At 35.2% G+C, this 22,654-nt stretch overlaps 1 protein-coding gene across 3 annotated transcripts in view; it reads right to left on the bottom strand.

Moving 5' to 3' along the window:
- GSK3B (glycogen synthase kinase 3 beta) overlaps positions 1–22,654 on the bottom strand; it is a 269,562-nt gene that overhangs the window by 38,737 nt on the left and 208,171 nt on the right. For 2 of the 3 annotated variants that reach the window (XM_017891387.1, XM_017891407.1), the window contains exons 8-10: positions 14,939–15,034; positions 5,189–5,227; positions 2,393–2,579 (exon numbers count right to left, since the gene is read on the bottom strand). In XM_017891387.1, the coding sequence (XP_017746876.1) occupies positions 2,393–2,579; positions 5,189–5,227; positions 14,939–15,034 (322 nt within the window). The remainder of the gene's footprint in view (positions 1–2,392; positions 2,580–5,188; positions 5,228–14,938; positions 15,035–22,654) is intronic. The other variant, XM_017891398.1, reaches the window with a different exon arrangement.

Here is a 22,654-nt window from a genome sequence, read left to right as displayed (position 1 = left end):
TAATTACTGTTTATGGCTAATTACCCCATGGTACAGTAACAAACATCAAATTGCAGTTAGCTTTATTGTAAGCTTTACCTTAATAAAACACTATATTTTACTCGTGTTTAATCTTTATAGTTCTGTATATATAGCAGGTTTACTTTAGTAATTAAAACAACAATAGTAATAACAACCAGAGGGAATATTAGAAATGCCCAAAAAATACTGGTTGTATGAATTAATGCATATTATGTTTATTTAAAGTGGGACATGGCACTCATACATTCATTGAGCACCTACTATATGTAGATCTTTATTTTATTTGGGGGAAGTAGTGCTGCAGATGTCACCGACAATTTGTTATGAGGATGGAGGAGGGCTTTATGCTGCCTTTAGAAGAATCTCGCTAATACCCCTCACCCTTCAACCAGACCCCCCACAATGTTTCTATCTCTAGATTTCCTTTAGCTATACAACCAACCGGAAGATTGATTCTCTTCTTCAACCCCTTGGATTACCCAGTTTTACTCTGGTCATCCATTAATTACTACTAACTAGCATGTGCTCTAAAGTTGCATCTGTACACAGTTACAGCTGCCTTAGAAAACAAGATCACCATTTGGAAACACTGCTCCAAAATTAGAATACAGAGTATCATATCAAATAGAATGGCATCAAGGCTAGGCACGGTGGCTCACGCCTGTAATCCTAGCACTCTGGGAGGCCAAGGCAGGCAGATCACCTGAGATCAGGAGTTTAAAACCAGCCTGGCCAACATGGTGAAACCCCGTCTCTACTGAAAATACAAAAATTAGCCAGGCATGGTGGCAGGTGCCTGTAATCCCAGCTACTAAGGAGGCTGAGGCACAAGAATTGTTCGAATCTGGGAGGTGGAGGTTGCAGTGAGCCAAGATCATGCCACTGCACTCCAGCCTGAGTGATAGAGTGAGACTCCGTCTCAAAACAAAACAAACGAACAAAAAAACCAAAAAACAAAAACAACAACAACAAAAGAACCCCACCTCTTTCCTGGACATCTTACACAGAAACACTGTTCAAAAACAGTGACAATAGTGATTTACAAAGACCGTGAGAAAGTACTACTTTGTGATCTCAGCTCAGTTTCAGAATGGGTGCTAAGACAGGGCATTTTAACACTTTTTAAAAAGGGGCCATATCTCAAAATGACAGCACTTTCAATAATATACTTAGTACGCATAAGCACACTCTGTGACGTCTGCACAAGGATGAAAATTGCCGAATGACACATTTCTCAGAACATATCTGCATCATTAAGCAATACATGACGACTGTGTTTACAGGGTCCACTTTTTCATTGATACTCAGAATCACATAAACACTCTGATAACCACAGAGACCACACACTGTATCTATACACATTACATCCAAATATAAATGCATTCTCCAAACCCTCAAAAACATAAATGTTCAAGACCCACATCATATTTACATCTAATGTGCTGAGCAAACAATATTTTAAAATACCAAAATAAAAGTCTTCATTTTTTTTTTTAAAAAAGAAAGATATGATATATATGAATAAAGGAAATAGATTTCTTTCTTTGTCACAGAAAGCTCTACATCTCCCTTTTTTTGTTTTCTACCCTGAGTATGCTTACTAATCAATATATCAACTGTGTTTTTTTTTGTAATGAATTGTACACTTTTTATGCTCAGTGTAAGAAGAAAGTCACATCATCAGAGGTAGTGTGACTGAATGAATTAATCACTTAGGTCTTAATCAAGGAGAAAAGAAAACTGAACACAGAAATAGTGAAGAAATAGTGACTATCCCAAGGTCTTTCAGAAACCACAATGCACAAAGTTAGTTTTCCTTTCAGTATTTTCTCAGCAGCAGCAATGGTGCCAGATCTCAGAGGGGATGGAAATTTCCTTGTCTCTATTATAGTTTGTGTAAGTTCTTAGAAAGGGTTTATAGGGCTCTAGTTTTCCTCCTGTTTGGAAGACAACTGAATTTATACAAACATAGCCAATTCATTCCAGGTTTAAGAAAACTTGATACAAACTCTTGGGAAGCAAGAAATGCTACTATTTTAAGTTTCAGATCCAAACCTAAAGGTTAAATTGTACATTAGTCCAATTAGTGATAAACTTCACTCACTGAACTCTCTGTAACTTCTCATGTGCCAACATTATATTCTGCTAAAAATTAAAGAAGCTATGCCTATTGGAAAACTTTTATGTGCTATTCTTTTGTTCAAAACCATGTAAGTAGTGACCAGTAAGTTAGAAAGGATGCTCTTTTCGCCTACCTAAGTACTTAATATGTCCATTTTTGTCCCCCACAGATTTTAATTAATAGAATGTCATTTCACACCCAGTGTGTAGCTTTCCCAGAACTGGTGAAGAGCAAAGTGTTTGGAGTTACCTTGAGTGGTGAAGTTGAAGAGTGCAGGTGTGTCTCGCCCATTTGGTAGTTTGACATTTGGGTCCCGTAATTCATCAAAAAATGAATGTGCACAAGCTTCCAGTGGTGTTAGTCGGGCAGTTGGCGTATACTCCAGCAGACGGCTACACAGTGCAATTGCCTCTGGTGGAGTTCGGGGTCGGAAGACCTGCAGTACAAAAAAAGGGAAAGAATAATTAATGTTTTAAGAAACTAAGTAAATACCCTGTGAGTAATGACTTAATTCCCACCATGTACAGAAACATGGTTGCATTTGGGAAAGGACCTTCTAGAATGGAAAAAGTTAAATGCATATGATTCACAGGGGTGAATTGCTAATTAAAGATTATATGAGAAATGCTCAGAGAAAAATCTATATATGCTAATCATAAAGTAATAACAATCAGACATGCATACAAAATATGACAGGCACACGGGAAAGGCTGAGTTCTGGAGGCAAGCACAACTAGAAAAATATTTCTTAAATTTTAAAGTTTTCGCTGCTATGGCAGTAAATAAAAGATTGCCTCTTTTGCATTGTTTTTTAGCAGAACAATTGTTAATGATGGGCAGCACTGTTCACAAATTTGGCAATCAAAAAGAAAAGAAAGAAGAGCTATTTACTCTAGGTCTATAAATGCTACTGATTTGGTGTTATTTCCAATAAACAGAGCCTACCATTATTTGAAGAAATTCTTGAAAACCTTGAATTTGATTAAATGTCCTAAATTTTTTTTTTCTCAAGTAGGTGTTACCATGAATATGGCCAGATTTCCCTCACTTGAATGAATATTCCAGGGTTTTAATCAAGGAGAAAAAAAATGTATTATACATTAAGAATGATTAAGACACAGAAAAGTCAGCTGAAGGCTATATTGAAAATTCAAATAACTGATCTACTTAAAGGAATAGATAGCTTTCTACTAATTTGTGTCTTAAATAAAACTAGTCATCAAAACTATAAAATATGCTTCATTCTAAATTATGGCCACCTACAGAATAAAATAAAAGGTAAGGAACAGAAATAAACAGACGAGAAGCCTTTGAAACTAAAGAAAAATGAAACATATATCCCTCGACAGGAAAAACAACCAGAGGTGGACAGAGAAGTAGACACTTATAAATGGAGGCAAACAGACCCATAAGTGAGAAAAGTCCATGCAGATTGTGACAGGGCATGGAGCAGCCTGGGAGGCTAAGGTTTCCTAGTAAGAATGGCTCATGTAACATCTGGTTGTTCACTTATGTTGATGGTTAGAACTAGTTACAACTACAGAGCTCATTAGACTTTCCAGAGACTATTTATGAGTACTGTCTACAGTGAAAAGAGGATTGTATTTGTTTTTAGTTTATTATTGAAAAAGACATTTTCCATGAAAATTGAGAAATTAGGTAAAGCAGGCTCTTAGGAAATTATTTCAGAACATAAAGAAAGGCCTTAGTCAATTTCTTGGTTATGTTAAAAGACACCTTTTGTAACAGGTCAAAACCTGCCTCATCTATTCTTTTGAATACTCTGACTTGCCTCAGTCAAGGAAACCTTAAGAGTTACTGTCAAATTTGAAATGTTCAGCTCTTCTACAGTTATTGGTCCCCTCTCTTGCTCCCAAGGTCTATAATCATATACAGAATGTAAAAAGAAAATAATCAGTGGGAAAACCCAGAACATTTTTGTAAAAATATTAAACACCATTGGCATATTTTATCCCTGAAGGCAAGTTTGCTTCTGTTTGATAGTATAAGGATTTATTTTGCTAGCTAATCCAAAATGTTTTTGCACCAATATGGCAGCACATAAGTGGAATTAAAAGTAGCACCCAAAGTAGAAATAAATATCTCCTGCTAACATTCAAATGTAGGATGGCTGGGCGCTGAGTTATTCCAAATAAAAAAATTTCATGTTATATTTTCAAAGATTTTATGTTAAAGCTGTTAATAAACCAGTATTACACACTTGTTTCTGATATTTTTTTTAGTCACCCATCTCTTTTGGTGTTTTACTGGCTACAAGTGATCATCCATATTGGTACTAAGACATTTATTAGTGTATATTTGTCAGGGAATCCTAACTCACGAAGTTCAAGAGTTAAAAACAATAAAGAAAATAATACATGCCAAGAGCCTACATTAAAATCAAGATTTAACCTGCCTTTACAAAAAGTATACACTGTTATTTTAAACCCTTGAGAGATTCTTGATGAGAAAAGCCTTGGTTCAGTACTCTATGCATAAAGGTTAAGTGGAAAACTATGTGGGGTCAAAACCCAGTATCTCCCACAGTTCAGATTTCTGACCATAATACAGGGTAAAGTTAGCATGTAACTTCTAAAAATTACAGGGCAAACTAGAAACTAGCTCATCTGAATTACTTTTGCTTCTAAAGAAAAGGAAACCACCAAGAACTGAAATTTGTCTTTCAATTAAAGAAGCTTCCGCTGTCACTTCTTTCCTTACTCAATGAAATTGCTTAACACTCAGACCTTTGGTTTCATGGATCTTCATCAATATTTATTCTTGTAATAGAAATAATAATCTTAAAAACCCACAATTCCTAAACTTCAGCCTAGATGTCAATGAATCACCCAAGAGACTGACAATCTAAATATACTATAAACGAAACCTATGCCATACAGTGAATACAAACAGAAATCACAGCTACTTACATCGTTTATTATTACATTTCAAGAATGAATAATTGTTTAGCCTCTCAAAAAAGATTTCCCCCAAGGTTTATAGACCTGCCCTGAAATTTTGGGAAAAAAAAAATTAAGTACATACCCGCACTCCTGAGGTGAAATGTCCTGTTCCTGACGAATCCTAAAGATGATAATGCAGTGAAATAATCCAAACAGGGGAAGTCAATCCAAAAGAGAATAGTCCAGCAAGGAAAAATATATCCAATGTTATAAGAAATCCATGGTGTGGGGGGGACATAGAAAATGTTTATACAGTTATAAACTTTAAACATCAGTCTTCACAGTAGCAAGTCCAAGTTTTAAAAATTATTTCACCACAGTGTATGCAAAAAAATTTTTTTTGATTGTGCAATGGTGAGGCACAGTAAAGAAACATTTTAATTTTAGTTTATTATGTTCCAATGCCAGTGCGTTTATTAAAAAAATACAAAACCAAAAAAAGTTAAAATCAAAATGAAATCTAGAAGTAAAGTTCCCAAAGTAAAGTGGTCTTCTACGACCTGGATTCATCATCCACAGACATGGCTGGGAGGGGGCATATTAGCCTGCTTTTAAAGTTTCAAGTTCCCAATATGCTACTTTTTTCTCTATTAATGTGTTCCAGTTACACAGTATAAACATTTTTTTTTGCTAAGTTATTAGTGATGAGAGGAAAGTAGTAAACATATTTAAGTTATAACGCTATAGATTTCAAGCCAGATACTTTCAATTTGTGTGAGCTAAGAAGGATCAGGCCACCGCGGATTATTCTCCATTCTGGATTGACTTCTCTGCTAAAAGATGTTTCTTTGCTGACATTCTCATTATCTTAGGACTCATCAGGAAATTGACATATCACCTCAGGAGTGCGGGTATTAACTTACTTTTTCTATTGTGGGCTTTGCCCGCTTATACCCTTGCACCCACTACTTAGGAAAAATAGAGAACATTTTTTCCTCTTTGGAAAAACTCTGAAAAAATAAACCCTACATCTTCGAGCACTACAAATTAAACACAGTTCCATCTGCAAATATGCCCAATTCACCCACCAAAAGCTAAACAAAATATATACAATTAACAATACAACTAAGGGACAGTCACAGTTACAGGTGACAGGCATAGTAATGTATACCAACACCTAGGCACAACGGAGCCAAATATGCAAGGGAAGTAGCAGGGTCTATTATGTCTAGGTATTGAGAACAAAAAATGGCAGAACTCACCAGTATCTGTGAACTCCCCTGGCTATTCTAAGAGAATTTAACATTCTTTTAGGATAGTTTCCAGTGGGGGAATTAAATATTTTTCAAAAATAAATAATCCGCGGATTACTTTTAGTCTGCAGACTAAAATTTAGTACACAGATTAAAATCCGGCCCATCAGAATAAATTTTCTCATGAACTAAAACACAACCAGGTGGACAAAAATAGAAAACCAGACTGAAAGAACTGAGAGCACAAAATAAGACTCAACTGGGCCAACTAACAATTAGTACGCAGACTAAATATGGCCAGCGAAGTATGCAGCAAGGCCACAGAGATCCCAAAACACCCCTTTAAAAACAAAACCAAAAGTAAATAAATAAAACAGAACAAAATAAAACAAAGCAAATAAATAAATAAATAAATAAATAAGAAGAAGAAAAGAAAAAGAGGAAGGAAAAAAGAAAAAAAAGAGAAAGGAAATATTGAAAAGAACCAAAACACTGACATGAACTTTTAAAGTGATTCAAATACTACCTCACCTATGCAGCAACTCATTTTCTTAAATTAAAACAAATATCAACTCTCATCACAAATACTAGTCCATAGAAGAAACTAACAGAAAAAATTCATTTTTTAAAAAAGAAAGTTTCTGCAGTATTGAACAAATGCAAAGAAGTCCTTAAATGAAGAATTATTCAAAATAAATTTGCATTCGGGTAACTAAAAAATGACAGAGGCAATTTCTGCCCTACATGTCCTAGAATAGACTTTGGCCTTCAAATTTCAACCTGGAGCTAGCTAAGTGTTGTGACTGAATCTCAAGCACTTTAAAAAGGCCATTTTTAAGCAATCACATACACCATACCAAAACCTATGGTTAAGATGCATCTCACAGCATCAGCTCTTAACAACTCTGTTGTATTATGAAGCCAATCAGAGCAATGTAAAAATGTCCATTTTAAATGTCTGTTGGCAGTGATAATTAATCTAACAGAACACAGAACAAGAGCCATGCCTGTTCCAAATAGCTATTCCTCACTAGTTTTTATTATGATAAATGTACAACACTCATCCTATATCCTGGTCATATACAAAATATAAGCATCCAGTTTTAAAAACTAATAAACCATGAATACTCCTAAAGAGCAACCCCAATATTGACTCTCAAGTAATCTATTAATCATCTGAAATTATATGCAATTTGTAAACCTAAACACAGGATTAAAAGTGAGACAATGCCATGGACTTTGGAATAGGTAATTATGTTCACTAAGAGAAGAAATTAAGTCTACTTAAGTGTTCATATGGAGCACAGAATTCAATAATTACTTAACAAATTAGTCCACACTATTTTTAAAAATATTCTCCCTATCTCTACTAAAAATACAAAAATTAGCCAGGTGTGGTGGTGGGTGCCTGTAATCTCAGTTACTTGGGAGGCTGAGGCAGGAGAATCACTTGAACCTCAGAGGCGGAGGCTGCAGTCAGCCGAGGTTGTGCCACTGCACTCCAGCCTGGGCAACAGAGCAAGACTCCACCTCAAAAAAAAAAACCCCCCAGAAAACAAAAAACATACATTCTCTGGCAGTCTTTCACATGCTTTGCTACATTGATCTAAAGATGCACTGACATACAAGGTAATCCAATTCACTTTAAGTACTATCAAAAATGATTACCAAAAGGCTACTGAAAACAACTTTCAGAGTCCTCCCCCCAAGTAAAATTGCTATCTATGAAGTCAGCATCTAACAGGGTAGGATACACAAAACTGAATTCAGCTCAGGCCTACTGCATATTTTTCTAACCTTTTCGTTAAGATACCAGCTCAGGTAAAGAACGCTGAGCATAAGAAACACAAAGAATCCTTTCCTTAGCCATGACAGATCTAACATCCAGTGAATTTCAGCTGTACTAATTAAAAGCCTTATTTAGTTTTCCCAAGTTCTACTACAGGTAAGAAAAGTTATACAGTAAGTCTTCATTTAATGTCATTGATAGGTTCTTGAAAACTGTGACTTTTAGTGAAAGGTATAATAAAGCCAAACGTTTTCCCTCATCAACGATGAATGAAGCAACATTATTTGAGGACCCATTGTACATCATTTCACTTAAAGTTGCAGTTTCTAAGCACCTACTAACGATGTTAAATGACTGGCTGTACATATGTAGATATCAGCATTTAACTATGTAACATAATTTCCCTCCCTCACATCATGCACTGATGAAATAGTACTACATCCCTACACAGGAGTGTGATTTGCTTATTCGCTTATCCAATTTAATCTTTCAATGTTCACAAAACAGTTATTACAGTCAGGCTGGCCCTCCTAAAAACATAGAAATATTTTCTTTTCATTCATCTCTCTCCATCTTGAGAGATATTCACCCAGGCTATAACAATTCCGAACCTTTTCTACACCTAAGCAAATCTTAAACCTCCCTTCAACATCCCACCTCATCTATTATCTTTAAGGGGAGTTCCTTTTTCCCTCCACCATCCTCACTGGTCTGCCTTATAACACCTACAGCCATGTGGAACACCTCTGAACACTTACAGCACAGAATCAAGTATATGGTAATATGGCATCTCACATTATTCAATACTTGCTTCAACTGAGCTTTTTAACTGTCAGCTTTTCAAGGACAAAGACTATATATTTTACTTCTTTTGTATGCTTTATAGTACCCAGCACACACTGGTTACATAGAAGACACAAGATTTAAAGAACAAATGATAAATTAAAAATAGAATTTTGCCTTCTTTCCAAATCCACCCCTAACCTCATCCTTTGCCTCCCACAAGCAATCTGAAAATTACGTCTTACTGAGTATTCTTCCTTTTTTACATTATTCCTTTCACATGTGGATTAGCCACCCTAAAAGCTGGATTTTAATGTGGATTTCCAGCAAAGAAATAAGAATATATAGCCAGTAGAAATAAAAAAGTGAGGTCTACTAACATAACAAAATGGATATTAGAAAGGGAGATGAAGTGACTATTCTAGCAATAATAAGGATGTGGGTAGAAATTTCAGTAGAGGACATACTATATGTATTCGTGAGATAAGTGAGAATGGTCTAGGTAGAATGCTCAGGGCAGAGGAGGGTTGAATAATAATATAAAAATTGATTTACCATAAGCAATAGAACAAAATAGACAAGTGGCAACCTTAGGAGTCAATAGAAATCCCCAACATGGTTTTATGCTTTCTGGAACACATGTGAATGAAATGAGTAATGCAGAGACCAGAAAAGAAAGATAGGATGGACGTGCAAGAAAACTTTGGCAGCAATTTCTGTTTTGTGCCCTGTAGGTCTCTCTGAAGGCATTTTAATAATATATTGAACAACGGTTAAAACAGGTAGGTTTACCAAGTTCTGAAAATCGATTGAATGGCTCAGGGGAAAAAATGTAACATTATGGACAAAGTGTTAAAAAGAAATAAGTATAGTGGGGCTTTCTGGGTCGGCTGTAAGCATAGAGAGTAAGTAACTTTTTCAGTCTAAAATAATTCCTTTGAAAGCTGAAATGACCTGAGAATTCAATTTTCTGCTTACTCTGTTAGCCAGTTAGAAATACTAGTATTGATTCACTATGAAGCATGTTGACAGTGTTTTAGGAAATCAGGTATGCAAGGATTAATTTTTGTGAATAACCCTTTCTGGGAGACTTACCAATGACTTATGGTCATACAAAAGCTACAGACACTTAAGTATTAAACTACCATATATGCCAACAACTTGGCGACAAATATTTTTAAGTAATTGCTATTATGTATGGTATAATTTGGTAGGTACTATAGGAGTTATGTGGTAGGATAATCATAAAGAACTTAGATAATGAGAAAGTATTTCATGGGAGAAGTGAGATTTGAGATCTTAAGAAAGGTTAAGACTTGGTAAGCAGAGAAGAAAAAAAGAACATTCTAAGACAGTGGAAGGGGGAGTAGAGAGAGGGAAGGGAGACACTAGCAAGAGGCAGAAATGAATGCAGCTTCTCTGGGGAACAACTAGGAGACAATCTGACTAAACCAGAAAATCCAGCATGGCTGCATGGTCCCTTCAAAGTGATCTACAAACTGGACAACACTCCAATATGTAGCCAACATATTAAATAGCACTAATGTAACTGTTAAGAGATCAGGGGCCTTGGGATTGCAATCTACTTCCTTCTACTAACCAGTTGTTACTTTATTCTTTCATTACTCTGAAAGAATAAGACAGACATTTGTGTTACCTAACTGACCTCACAGGATTATTTATTACTAGGATAGAGGAGAAATGCTTGTCACAAAGAAATTTAAACAAAAGGGTAGAAGGATTAGGCACTCGAAAGTGGGTGGGAAGGCACCTCATACACCTACTATGATATAACCTTATTAAAAAATCCCTAATCAACCCTAAGTAGACACTAAACTTTTAAATTCATTGCCTAACAACATGCATTTAAGGATACAGTAAGCTGTAAAACTTGGGAAAGAGACTGGGTTCAATAACTAGATACCTCAAGGAAGGTTAGGAATAGGACAAATACTAAATACTCTATTTTTCTGGAAAAGAAAGGCAGAAAAGATCAAGAACAGAGTGACTAAATAAACTGCCACCCAAACTGGGACCTTCCTGGGAGTGAAGAGGCAAACAATTATTAATTACACTGGACAAGCATAAATTGGCACATAGGATCACTCTTGTCATTATATGTATATGACACTAAATTTCCCTAAAGGTTATGAGGAATCAGAGAAGAATTTTAAATAGGAGCGACACTATCACAGGTGCTTTTAAAAAAAGCCAACTCTGACAGAAAGGAGGATGGATTAAAGTGATGTGAAACCGAAGGATGGAAATCAGGAGGTAGGAGGTTGTTTTAAATGATTCTGTGATATGATGGTGGCCTAAACTAAGGTCAGGGCAGTGGAGACAGAGAAGACAAATCAGAAAACTACATTGGAGTGCTACATCCTTCACATTTATTCAAAACTAAAGTAATCCTTTATATGTATATTATGGGTGTATTTTCAAAATAATCCTGAGAAAAGACACAGCAGATAATCGCTATCTTACAAAAGAAAAAAAGCTGAGGCATAAACATTAGGAGCAATGTTTAAACTAGATTCTCACTCTGCATATAATAGCCCACCATTTAACTACACCTCCACATACTAAATGCAGAATTTAAATTTCTTCTCTTCTTCCAACCAATCTCTGTCTCTACTTAATTCTCAATCTACTTTTGCATCACTTCCTTTTCTTTCCGTGTGTTTTTCTTCTTTGTAGTGTACAGTGTACACCAAGGCATAGGTCTTCATTCCCTCACCTCCAATAATAATCCTTGTTTCAAAATATTAGCACTCTATTTCTTTTCCTACTTAAGCCACAAGTGCTTTATTAATGAATTATGTTGCACTGGCTATTGCTATTATGTAATAGCCCAGGGCAACTTATTGGAGTTTTTAATTGTCAAGATTTCTGCCATACACCACACTGGGATCATCTCAGTGTTATTTTTCTGCTATTTCTTCTACACATCTGTATCGCCTTACCTCAATGTTTTCATGAAAGACATTTTCTCTTTTGATCTCTATTTCTGTCTACTTTTTTTTTTTTTTTAAGAACAGCAAGTCCCAATCTTGGGGATATAGCTGCACAACACTGCAGCACAGGAAACCAGGGTTCATATGTCCACAGCTTCAGGAGATGGGACTAACAGAAGACAGCAATAAAGGTTAAGTGGTTCTTGTTTCCAGACTCCTGTTTACCTGCCCTCGAGGGGCAAAACGGTCTTCTCTTTGGGGGACATTCTATATGGTCTTTAAATGACTTAAATGGCTGTTTACCCTAAGAGCATTTCTCAAGTTACTGTCCACTATCACAATGGTAGGGAAAGGAGTCTGAGTTCCCTCTAGGAATTTTAAGTTTTGTTTTTTAATTCTTATAATAACCTATTTTTTTAAAAAAATCAACACAAGCATATTCTCAATCATCTAGATGACAGAGAAAAATAATAAAAATTTCTGCATCTGAATTTACTTTTTTGTTTACAATTCCAGTAACACCCACTCTCATGTGCACAAACGAGGAACCAGCATAAGTGCACTTATTACATAACGCATATGTATGAAGTGAAAACCAGATTATGTCAAAAGACGCCAGATGAACGAAAGGTTCAGAGTCCTTTTAACAGACAAAAAAGATGGGAGAACTGAGTCATTATTCTATACATGGTACAGGAATGGAAATCTAAATAAACGGGCTTTACATAGACGATTCAGGTTTGAAAAGCATTAGTATAAGATATGGAAACATCAAGAATTCAAGAGGGCAAAGGAAGATTTAAAGCATACATATTTAGCACAGCTCTTTCGCTGGCTGGATTTTAATTATAATCAACTATTTCTCACATTCTACTCTAGCTAATACTTGCATTAGAGAGATATAATTCAGGGGGAAAATGCAGAATTTGACACACACTAAATACAGTGCCCCCTCCCTTTTATCTACAGGGGTATGTTCCCAAGACCCTCACGTGGATGCCGAGACTGCAGTTACTACTAAACCCTACATACACTGTTTTTCTCTATACATACATACCAGTAATAAAAGCTTACTTTATAAATTAGGCACAGTAAGAGGTTAACAACAATAATAATAAAATAGAATAATTATAATATCTGTAATAAAATAATGTGAATGTAGTATCTCTCTCAAAATATCTTATTATACCTCATCACCCATTTCAGACAGAGGTTGACCAAGTGTAACTGAAACCTTAGATAAAGGAGGACTAGTGGCAATCTTGATAAATAATAATAATAATAATGGAGGATGGGGACTGTTAAATAGGATCTCATGGACTCAATTTCAGCATTATATTTGTCAGAAACTCTATAAGGAGGGTAATATGTGATGAATACTTAGATTATACCAAAAGAATTTTCCTTTTCCTCATAAAATAACATCATTATTAAAGAAAATATGAAAGTTTGAAAAGGTAGAACAAAGAAAATAAAATCGTGCACTTTCTTCTTAACCAAACTACTGTTGGCATTTTGGAATATTTCCCTGTATTTATTTAATACACAGAATTCTCTTTGTTGTTTTTCCCTTAACACAGCTGAAGTCATAGTATACTCCAAATCACTTATTATAAACAATTTAACTTGCAATAACTATAATGGACTCAAATTGTAATGCAGCCCCTAAATCCAAGTAGGCCACCTGAGATTTTCTGGGTTTAGAGTCAGGTGAGAATCCCTAAATATCTTCTGACCCAGATTTAAAATAAGCCTTGAATACAAAGGTCAAAGAACACTTTTGAATCTCAGACTATTTAGTGCTTACCATAAACTTTTAAAAAGGGGAGGCAAGATCGTGGTCTGTTGACCAGGTTGTAGTAAAAGCACTAAAATACTATTGAGGTCTTTGATTCTAAATAGGAAATAAATAATTAGTAATGAGAATTTTCTGAAGATAGATAATGAGATTATGAGACCTTAAAGAAAAAGTAACTGGAATCATAATATACATAAGAGAGAGAGAGAGAAACATACTTTGATTCTACAGAGTGTAAATTATTTCACCTATAGCCCTAATTACTTCATCTCTAATTATGAAAGATCTATAACTAACTAAATGAACTTAACAGTATATAAAATGAATTCTTGTAAGTACATTTTAAAATACAGAAAGTCTCTCCTTAAAATACGTATTATAAAGTTGATCATTTGTAACTCATGACACATACACACACACACACACACACACACACACACACACACACACACACACACAGAAGTTTAATCCCGGCTTTGTCACAAGCCATCCATGTAATCTTGGGCAAGTCACTTTGAATCTTTGGTCAGAGTTTCTGAACTTGTACAATGACGAAGTTAGAGATTCACTCTACTTATAAACCCTACTGAGAAATTTTATTTCTTTTCTCTTCATAATCTCACAAATCAAACTGAGGTGAAAACACTTTATAAAATCTCTCTTAAAATCATTCCAATTAAATACCAAAGAAAAAAAAAAAGGTTCCCTGGTACATTAGCAATTATGCTCTTTAGAACTGGTTCCATCTAATGTTAAGGTTAGGTTTTTCCAAAGGCTAGTGACATCCAGTTAACATATCAATTGTTTTTAATGTATACTCCCAGCAAGATTACATTTGCTTTCTAATCATGTTTCCAAAACGCCAGTAGGAAGGTAAACAAGAGAGGAAAAACACAAAATGCCGTCTATAATAAGGTACCTGTTTTAACAGTTTAAAAGAATAATGTTTGAAATGTATGGTATGCTATATGATATTAAACTATACACCTCTATGTAAATAAACTTCTGAATTTTAGGTTGTCAAAATTTTATATAAGATCCTAGTCCTAAATCAAATTCTGTACTTGAATGATGTAAGTACACTGTCCTTACCTTGCAAATAAAAAACCAGGCTAGAAACTGTCTACAGGAAATCAATGAGACTGAAACTATATAAAGTCAATGAAACACTCAAGTACATCTACACAACTATCTTTACATGCAGAACTGCTTGTATTCATGCAACTATCTGATCTCAAAATAGTTTAGTTTAAGAACGAGAAACCTGCTTTAGTTAACTATTGACTAATACACTTTAAAAAAAAAACTGACTCACCTTCGTCCAAGGATGTGCCTTAATTTGAGGGAATTTAAATTCTGTGTAGTTTGGGTTCATTTCTCTGATTTGCTCCCTTGTTGGAGTTCCCAGGACCTAGATAAAGAAAGCAGGTTATTGCCATCTTTTCCTATATATTTAGAAATTTATATGTTTTAAGGCATTGGATTCACTTAAAAAAGGAATTCTCAAATAAAATACTTAACTCATTAAATAGAGCAGTGCTATGATCTGAATATGTCCCCCAAAGCTCATGTGTTGGAAACTTAATACCCAATTCAACAGTGTTGAGAGGTGGGATGTTTAAATGGTAATTAGATAATGGCTCTGCCCTTGTGAATGGACTCACATCATTAAAGTGGAAGCAGGCTTGTTATTTCAAGAGCGGGTTGGTTAGCAATGTAAGTTTGGCTCCCTCTCACTCTTGCCCTGTCTTGACTTTCTGCCTTCCAACATGAGATGATACAGCAAAGAAGGCCATCACCAGATGTGGGCCCTTTGACATTGGACTTTCCAGTCTCTGGGACAGTGAACCAAGTAAATTTCTATTGTTTATATATTACCCAGTCTTTGGTATTCTGTTATAGCAGCACAAAACAGACTAAGGCAAACAAACTTTGTGAAAGCCTTTTATCTGTAGCCGACTACAGATTTCATGCTGTATTACCATAGACAGACTTCTATGATAACAATAATGTTAAATTTGGGTCATAAAAAAGATTACCATACTCATAAATATTCAAGTAAAAATCAGGTATATTTGTTTTCTCTAGAAAAACTATCTATCGCAATAATCACATCTGAGAGTATTTTTTCTTCACTTAGTTCAGTAGAGCCAAAGATTATACAGCTGTCCCTTGGTATCCAGATTGTTTCAGGAGCCCCCTGAGGATACCAAAATCCAGACACGTTCGAGTCCCTTATATAAAATGGCATAATAGTTGCATATAACCTACTTACATCCTCCTATACTTTAAATCATCTTTAGGTTATTATAATACTTAGGTTATGATAATACTTAAATAGTTGTTACATTGTATTGTTTTTAAGTTGTACATTATTCTTTATTAATGTATTTTTACATTGTTATTTTCTGAATATTTTTGATCTGCAGTTGGTTGATTCTGCAGATGTGGAATCTGCAGATATGGAGGGCCAATTGTATTATCAATATATCAGGTAAACTTTATTATAAACCCTCAATAATTCATTTAGTTGTTGAATACTTAGTGTCCCTTGTGTACAAGGAACTATGTCAGGACTTTTGGAGGATACAAAGAACAAGAGATTTCCTGCTACCATAAACTTACATATTTGTATGTCCAAAAAGTATAACTACAGTACACAACAAAAATGTATTGAGCACTTCATTGTCTCTAGAGCTATACTAGTGACTGAACAAAGGAAAGCACATGGACCTGGCTGTACAAGATGGATGACAGGAAGAAACATTAAATGCTAAAAATTGAGGACTTTGAAGAGAAACACTACATATTACTCATCTTTATAACTATAACACCTTGTATAAATCAAATTTGTTGAAATAAAATATTAAACCAGTTACAGTTCAAGAATAGTTGCACAGAAGTAGAAGAAAGGAATGGTAAGTACTAGATTTGTGGTGGCAACGAGTGAACAATCAGGCATAATTCTGTAACCATTCAGGGCAAAGTGAGAATTTGTTATGTTTTTGTTATTGGTTCTAATTCTTTAGACTCTGCTAAAACTTTCAGAACTTCATTCAAATTTTTAAAAGTTTGTTCTTTAAAAGACGCTTAAGAAAATGAAAAGGTTAGCCACGAACTGAGGTATTTAGAATACATAAAAAACTTATAATTCAAAATAAGACAAGCCAATACAAATCAGCAAAAGATATGTACAGGCATTTCACCAACGATGACATAGAGATGGCAAATAAGCACAAGAAAAGATGTTCGGCATCATTAATCATTAGGGAAATGCTAATTAAGACGAGATACCACTACATACCCAATAAGAAGGCTAAAATTAAAGACTATGTAGGCCGGGCGCGGTGGCTCAAGCCTGTAATCCCAGCACTTTGGGAGGCCAAGACGGGCGGATCACGAGGTCAGGAGATCGAGACCATCCTGGCTAACACGGTGAAACCCCGTCTCTACTAAAATACAAAACTAGCCGGGCGAGGTGGCGGGCGCCTGTAGTCCCAGCTACTCGGGAGGCTGAGGCAGGAGAATGGCGTAAACCTGGGAGGCGGAGCTTGCAGTGAGCTGAGATCCGGCCACTGCACTCCAGTCCGGGTGAGAGAGTGAGACTCCGCCTCAAAAAAAAAAAAAAAGACTATGTATAACAAATCTTGGCAAGGATGTAGAACAACTGAAGCTCTCACCATTGATGGTGGAAATGTGAAATGGTATACAGCACCTTGGAAAACAGTTTGGAAGTCTCTTAAAAGCTAAACATATACGTATCATACAACCCATCATGCCCACTCCTAGGTACTTACCCAAGAGAAATGAACGCATATGTTCATACAGAGACTTGTACACAAATATGCATAGCATATTTTTTGCAACTGCTAAACAGTAGAAACAAACCAAAATGGCATCGACAAGTAAATAAATGGTACATAGCCATACAGTAAAATATTACTCAGTAATTTAAAAAGAACATGGATGAATCTAAAAATAATAAAGCTGAGTGAGAGAAGCCAGACCAAAAAGAGTACCTAAAGTATAATCACATTCATGTAGAATTCTAGCAAATTTTCTACCTATAGTGACAGAAGATCTACAGTTTTGAGAAGCAGGACTACAAAGGGACACTAGGAAGCTACTGGGATTACGAATGTTCATTACTCTTCAGTTCATGGGTGTAAGGCATACGGCAAACTTATCAAGTGAACACTTTAATATTGCAGTTTTTTAAAACTATTTGATTCTCTGTGGACCACATAGGAAGAATATATCTGTGAATGAATATGAGACCACTCTTGATGTAGGCAATACAATGGTGTAATAATCACATCCAGGGTAAAGGTGATATCCATCACACTCAAGCATTTGTCCTTTGTTTATTTTATTTATTTATTTATTTTAGAGACTGAGTCTTGCACTGTTGCCCAGGCTGGAGTGCAGTGGCGTCATCTTGGCTCACTGCAAGTTCCACCTCCTGGGCTCACGCCATTCCCCTGCCTTAGCCTCCTGAGTAGCTGGGACTACAGGCGCCTGCCACCACGCCTGGCTTATTTTTTGTATTTTTTAGTAGAGACGAGGTTTCACAGTGTCAGTCAGGATAGTCTCGATCTCCTGACCTTGTGATCCACCCACCTCGGCCTCCCAAAGTGCTGGGATTACAGGTGTGAGCCATCGTGCCCGGCCTATCCTTTGTTTTATAGACAACCCAATTATACTCTAAAGTAGTTTTCAATATTTAATTAAATTATTATTGTGTATAGTCACCCTGTTGTGCTATGAAATACTAGATTTTATTCTTTCCATTGTTTTGTACCCATTAACCATCCCTATTTCCCCCTCAACTGCCCTTCTCAGCTTCTGCTAACCATCATTCTACTCTCTAACTTCATGAGTTCAATTGTTTTAATTTTTAGCTCTCATAAATAACTGAGAACATGTGAAGTTTGTCTTTCTGTGCCTGGCTAAACACAATGACTTCCGGTGCCATCTATGTTGTTGCATACAATAGAATCTCATTCTTTTTGAGTATATACACACACACACACACACACACACACATATATCACATTTTCTTTATCTATTCATGAAGTGTCCATGCTGATGAACACTTAGGTTGCTTCCAAACCTTGGCTATTGCGAGAGTGTTGCAATAAACATAGGAGTGCAGTTATCTGTTCAATATACTGATTTCCTTTCTTTTGGATATATACCTAGCAGTATGACTGCTAGATGGTATGGCAGCTCTATTTTTAGTTTTTTCAGGAGCCTCCCTACTGTTCTCCATGGAAGCTGTACTAATTTACATCACCACCACCAACATACAAGGATTCTGTTTTCTCCACATCCTTGTCAGCATTTGATACTGCCTGTCATTTAGAGATAAAAGCCATTTTATCTGGGGTGAGATGATATCTCATTGTAGTTTTGATTTGCATTTCTCTGATGATCAATGATGTTGAGCACCTCTCATACACCTGTTTGCCATCTGTATGTATCCTTTTGAGCAATGTCTATTCAGATCTTTTGTCCATTTCAAAATCAGATTATTAGATATTTTTCCTATAAAGTTGTTGAAGCTTCTTATATATTCTGGTTATTAAGCTCTTGTCAAATATTTTCTCCCAATTTGTGCATTGTCTCTTCAGTCTGTTAACTGTTTCCTTTGCTGTGCAGAAGCTTTTTATCTTGATGTGGTCCCTATGTGTAGTTTCTTGTATGCCAATTACACCTGTAATAAAAACTTTCAGAAATTATTTAACTATTAGAATACATAAAGTTTGGGTAGGACAGATGGAAGAATATTCTGAACTACAGAATCATTATTGACATAAATCAAAAGGAATCTAGTTAAAATAAACTGACATTTAACTGTGTATAAGGTAATTTCTGAGCAAACTCCTAATGTTATTGGCAAGAAAATAAAAAGGTGACTCTAAAAATAATCTAAATTATTAACACTTATTCTAACCCCTATTTCTAACATTGTTCTGGTGATATGTGCATGTGTCTGTGTATGTGTATACAGGTACCTGGTGAGAAGGTGAGGAGTGAAAAATGAGGGAGCAGTACTAATAAGCTTATCAATAATTGTCACATGCAATGCCACTGGATTCTTTTGAGAGCTGAAAACAAACAACGGTGGCAATGACATGAATAAACGAGTGTTTATAAACGTATACCTTCAGTGACCCTACAACCTACTGATTTCCATTTCAAGCTATTATACCCCAATAGAGAAATTCTTATACCTCTAAAGCAACATTGTTCATAGTAATAAAACACTGCCAATAAAAGCAAAAATCCACCAGTAGAATTAACAAATAAATTGTGGCACATAGTCATACAATAATATACTAACTAGCAATGAAGAGGACTAAACCAGAGCCACACATACCTTTATGGATGAATCTCACAAACAATGAATGCACACAGTATGACTGCCTTATATAAAGTTCAAAATCAGACAACACATAGTTTACATAGTAAAACTGTGTATAACTAAATAAAAAACATAAGAATACTCATCATTAAAATCAAGTACGGATTATCTAGTTTAACAAAGAGGATGTGGAAAAGGGGGCTGTGACTGGTATGGGGCAAAAGTAATTCTTCTACCTCTAATTCTTAATGTAAGTTGTAGTTACATGAATATTTACTATTGTACTTAAAACAATATATTTGTATATATTTTTCATTATGATATATTTAGAAATAACCAAAATGATACTTCAGAAATGCCCACTCTTGAATGAGTATTTGTTGTACAGTCATCCTCTATATATTCAGTACTTTGCTAACATAAGACACAGTACTAACTCTCCAAAAGAAATGAGAATTATATGATGTCCATTAGTAAATGCACCTGTTTACTGTGTGAACAGAAATCACATGGACTTCTTAAGCATTCAGCTAACTTTCCTATAGAGGTTATGGGGGATAATTCAAGAGTTACTGATATGGTTTGACTATGTTCCCACCTAAATCTCATTTTGAATTGTAGCTCCCATATTTCCCTTATGTTGTGGGAGGAACCCAGTGGGAGATAATTGAATCATGGGGGCAGTTTGTCCCATGTTGTTCTCATGATAGTGAATAAGTCTCACAATATCTGATGGGTTTTATAAAGGGGAGTCTGCCTGCAGAAGACAAGCTTCCGTCTCTTGCCTGCCACCATCCATGTAAGATATGACTTGCTCCTCCTTGCCTTCTGCCATGATTGTGAGGCCTCCCCAGTCATGTGGAACTGTAAGTCAATTAAACCTCTTTCCTTATTAAATTACCCAGTCTAGGGTATGTCTTTATCAGCAGCGTGAAAATGACTAATACAGTTACAACGTATAACGTAAGTCAGGATGTTCCTTGAAATGAAAGTTTTACAATTCTTGTTTTTTTTTTTCTACTTATAACCTAAGAATATTCCTAATGGACGCAAATCTGTGAAATATACAATAAAACAGTTGAGAAGCATGTGCTTATACACAAAGTATGCTTAACATATAAACTTTTAATAATTTATTTAAGGTACACCATGTGTGTGTACTCACTCTCACATCCTTCTCCCTAAACTCACTGTCTCACAGCCACTTAGATCTAAACATTTTACCTAATATTATGTCAAGGAAAATTTCAAACAAAAAAGTTGTAAAAGTTTTACAGTGAACACCAACCCACTATATCCACTATCCATATTCTCCAACTAACATTTTACTCTATTTGGTTCATCACATATCCAACCCTCTATTCATACATCAATCCAACTATTTTTTGATGCATTTCAAAATAAGTTGCAGATATCAGCACACATCAGCATGCATATAATTAACGTTTGATATTTACAACTTTATAAGTATTTTTTACATACCTTGAATCCTCCCTTTAATATATACCAGAAAACGCACATGGAAAATCTTTATCACAATGGGAAATAATCTGCTTTGATGAATAGTGATGATATTTAAAAAGTATTTTTTTTCTTCTGCAACTCATTCCTTTATAAAGATTTATACACTTTTACTGTCAGTTTTGCTGTTGATTTGCATTTATTTCACCTGGGTTCCCCACTGGTTAAAACAAGGTTTCTTTATTATACTTACAATCAGTGGTCAGAGTTTTAACTAGCTATATTCTTTACCTTCAAAATGTAGTTATCACTGACTTTTAAGAGGCTTTAACTACCAACCTGTAAATAGAATTGTTGTTGATGTATTCACTATAAATTATTTTTAAAAAGCAATTAACTAAAAAAAGTCTGTCAGCACAAAATGGCAAAGAAAATCCTATTCATCCATTTACTGTCACATGACTGTGAATCACGAAGGCTATTAGATGGGAAACAGAGATCCTAACATTACAGTATGTTCCATGTTTAATTCAACTACTATCATTTTTCTAGTCTTTTCCTTATTGTTTTTTAAATCTTAACACCAGGTTCTCCCTAGGGTGGCTGACAGTGGGATTTACAACATATTAAAAAATACTAACAATTCAAAAAGCTCTCAAATTTGAAACACTGAAGAATATTTTATTACGACAAGGTCCTCACAATATAGGAAAAAAACTACTTATTTCTGTTGGTGACTTCTAATGATAAACCAATTAAAATAAAACTTTAGGGAGCAATTTAAAAATGCCTACTATCCCTATTCGTGATCAAGAATGGTCACAAAAAAAAATATTTTAAAAAAATGGAAACTAGATGAGAGATTTTCTAATTCAGGGGTCAGCAAACTTTTTCTGGAAAGGGCCAGAGAGTAAATATTTAAAGCTTGTGGGACACAAAGTCTCTGTCACTGCTCAACTCTGCAACATAAAACAACCACAAACAAAAGTTTATTTACAAAAATGGGTAGCAGATTGTGTTTGGCCCCTGGACTCTACTGTGTTGACCCTTAATCGAGTACAAACATTTTTAAACATGAGAAAAACAGACCCAGAAGGAGTATCTTTTCAGAGGTCATAACCAGAAATAGAGCTAGAAAGGAATTTAAACCTTATTAGTGGTAAACAAATTGTAGGAGGTGGCATCAAAGAATCTGGTTATTGA

The sequence above is a fragment of the Rhinopithecus bieti genome, unplaced genomic scaffold, assembly GCF_001698545.2.
Source record: "Rhinopithecus bieti isolate Rb0 unplaced genomic scaffold, ASM169854v2 scaffold_759, whole genome shotgun sequence".
NCBI classification, from domain to species: domain Eukaryota; kingdom Metazoa; phylum Chordata; class Mammalia; order Primates; family Cercopithecidae; genus Rhinopithecus; species Rhinopithecus bieti.
The sequence above is the reverse complement of the archived record's forward strand: the minus strand, read 5'-3'. Positions and strand labels throughout refer to the sequence as shown.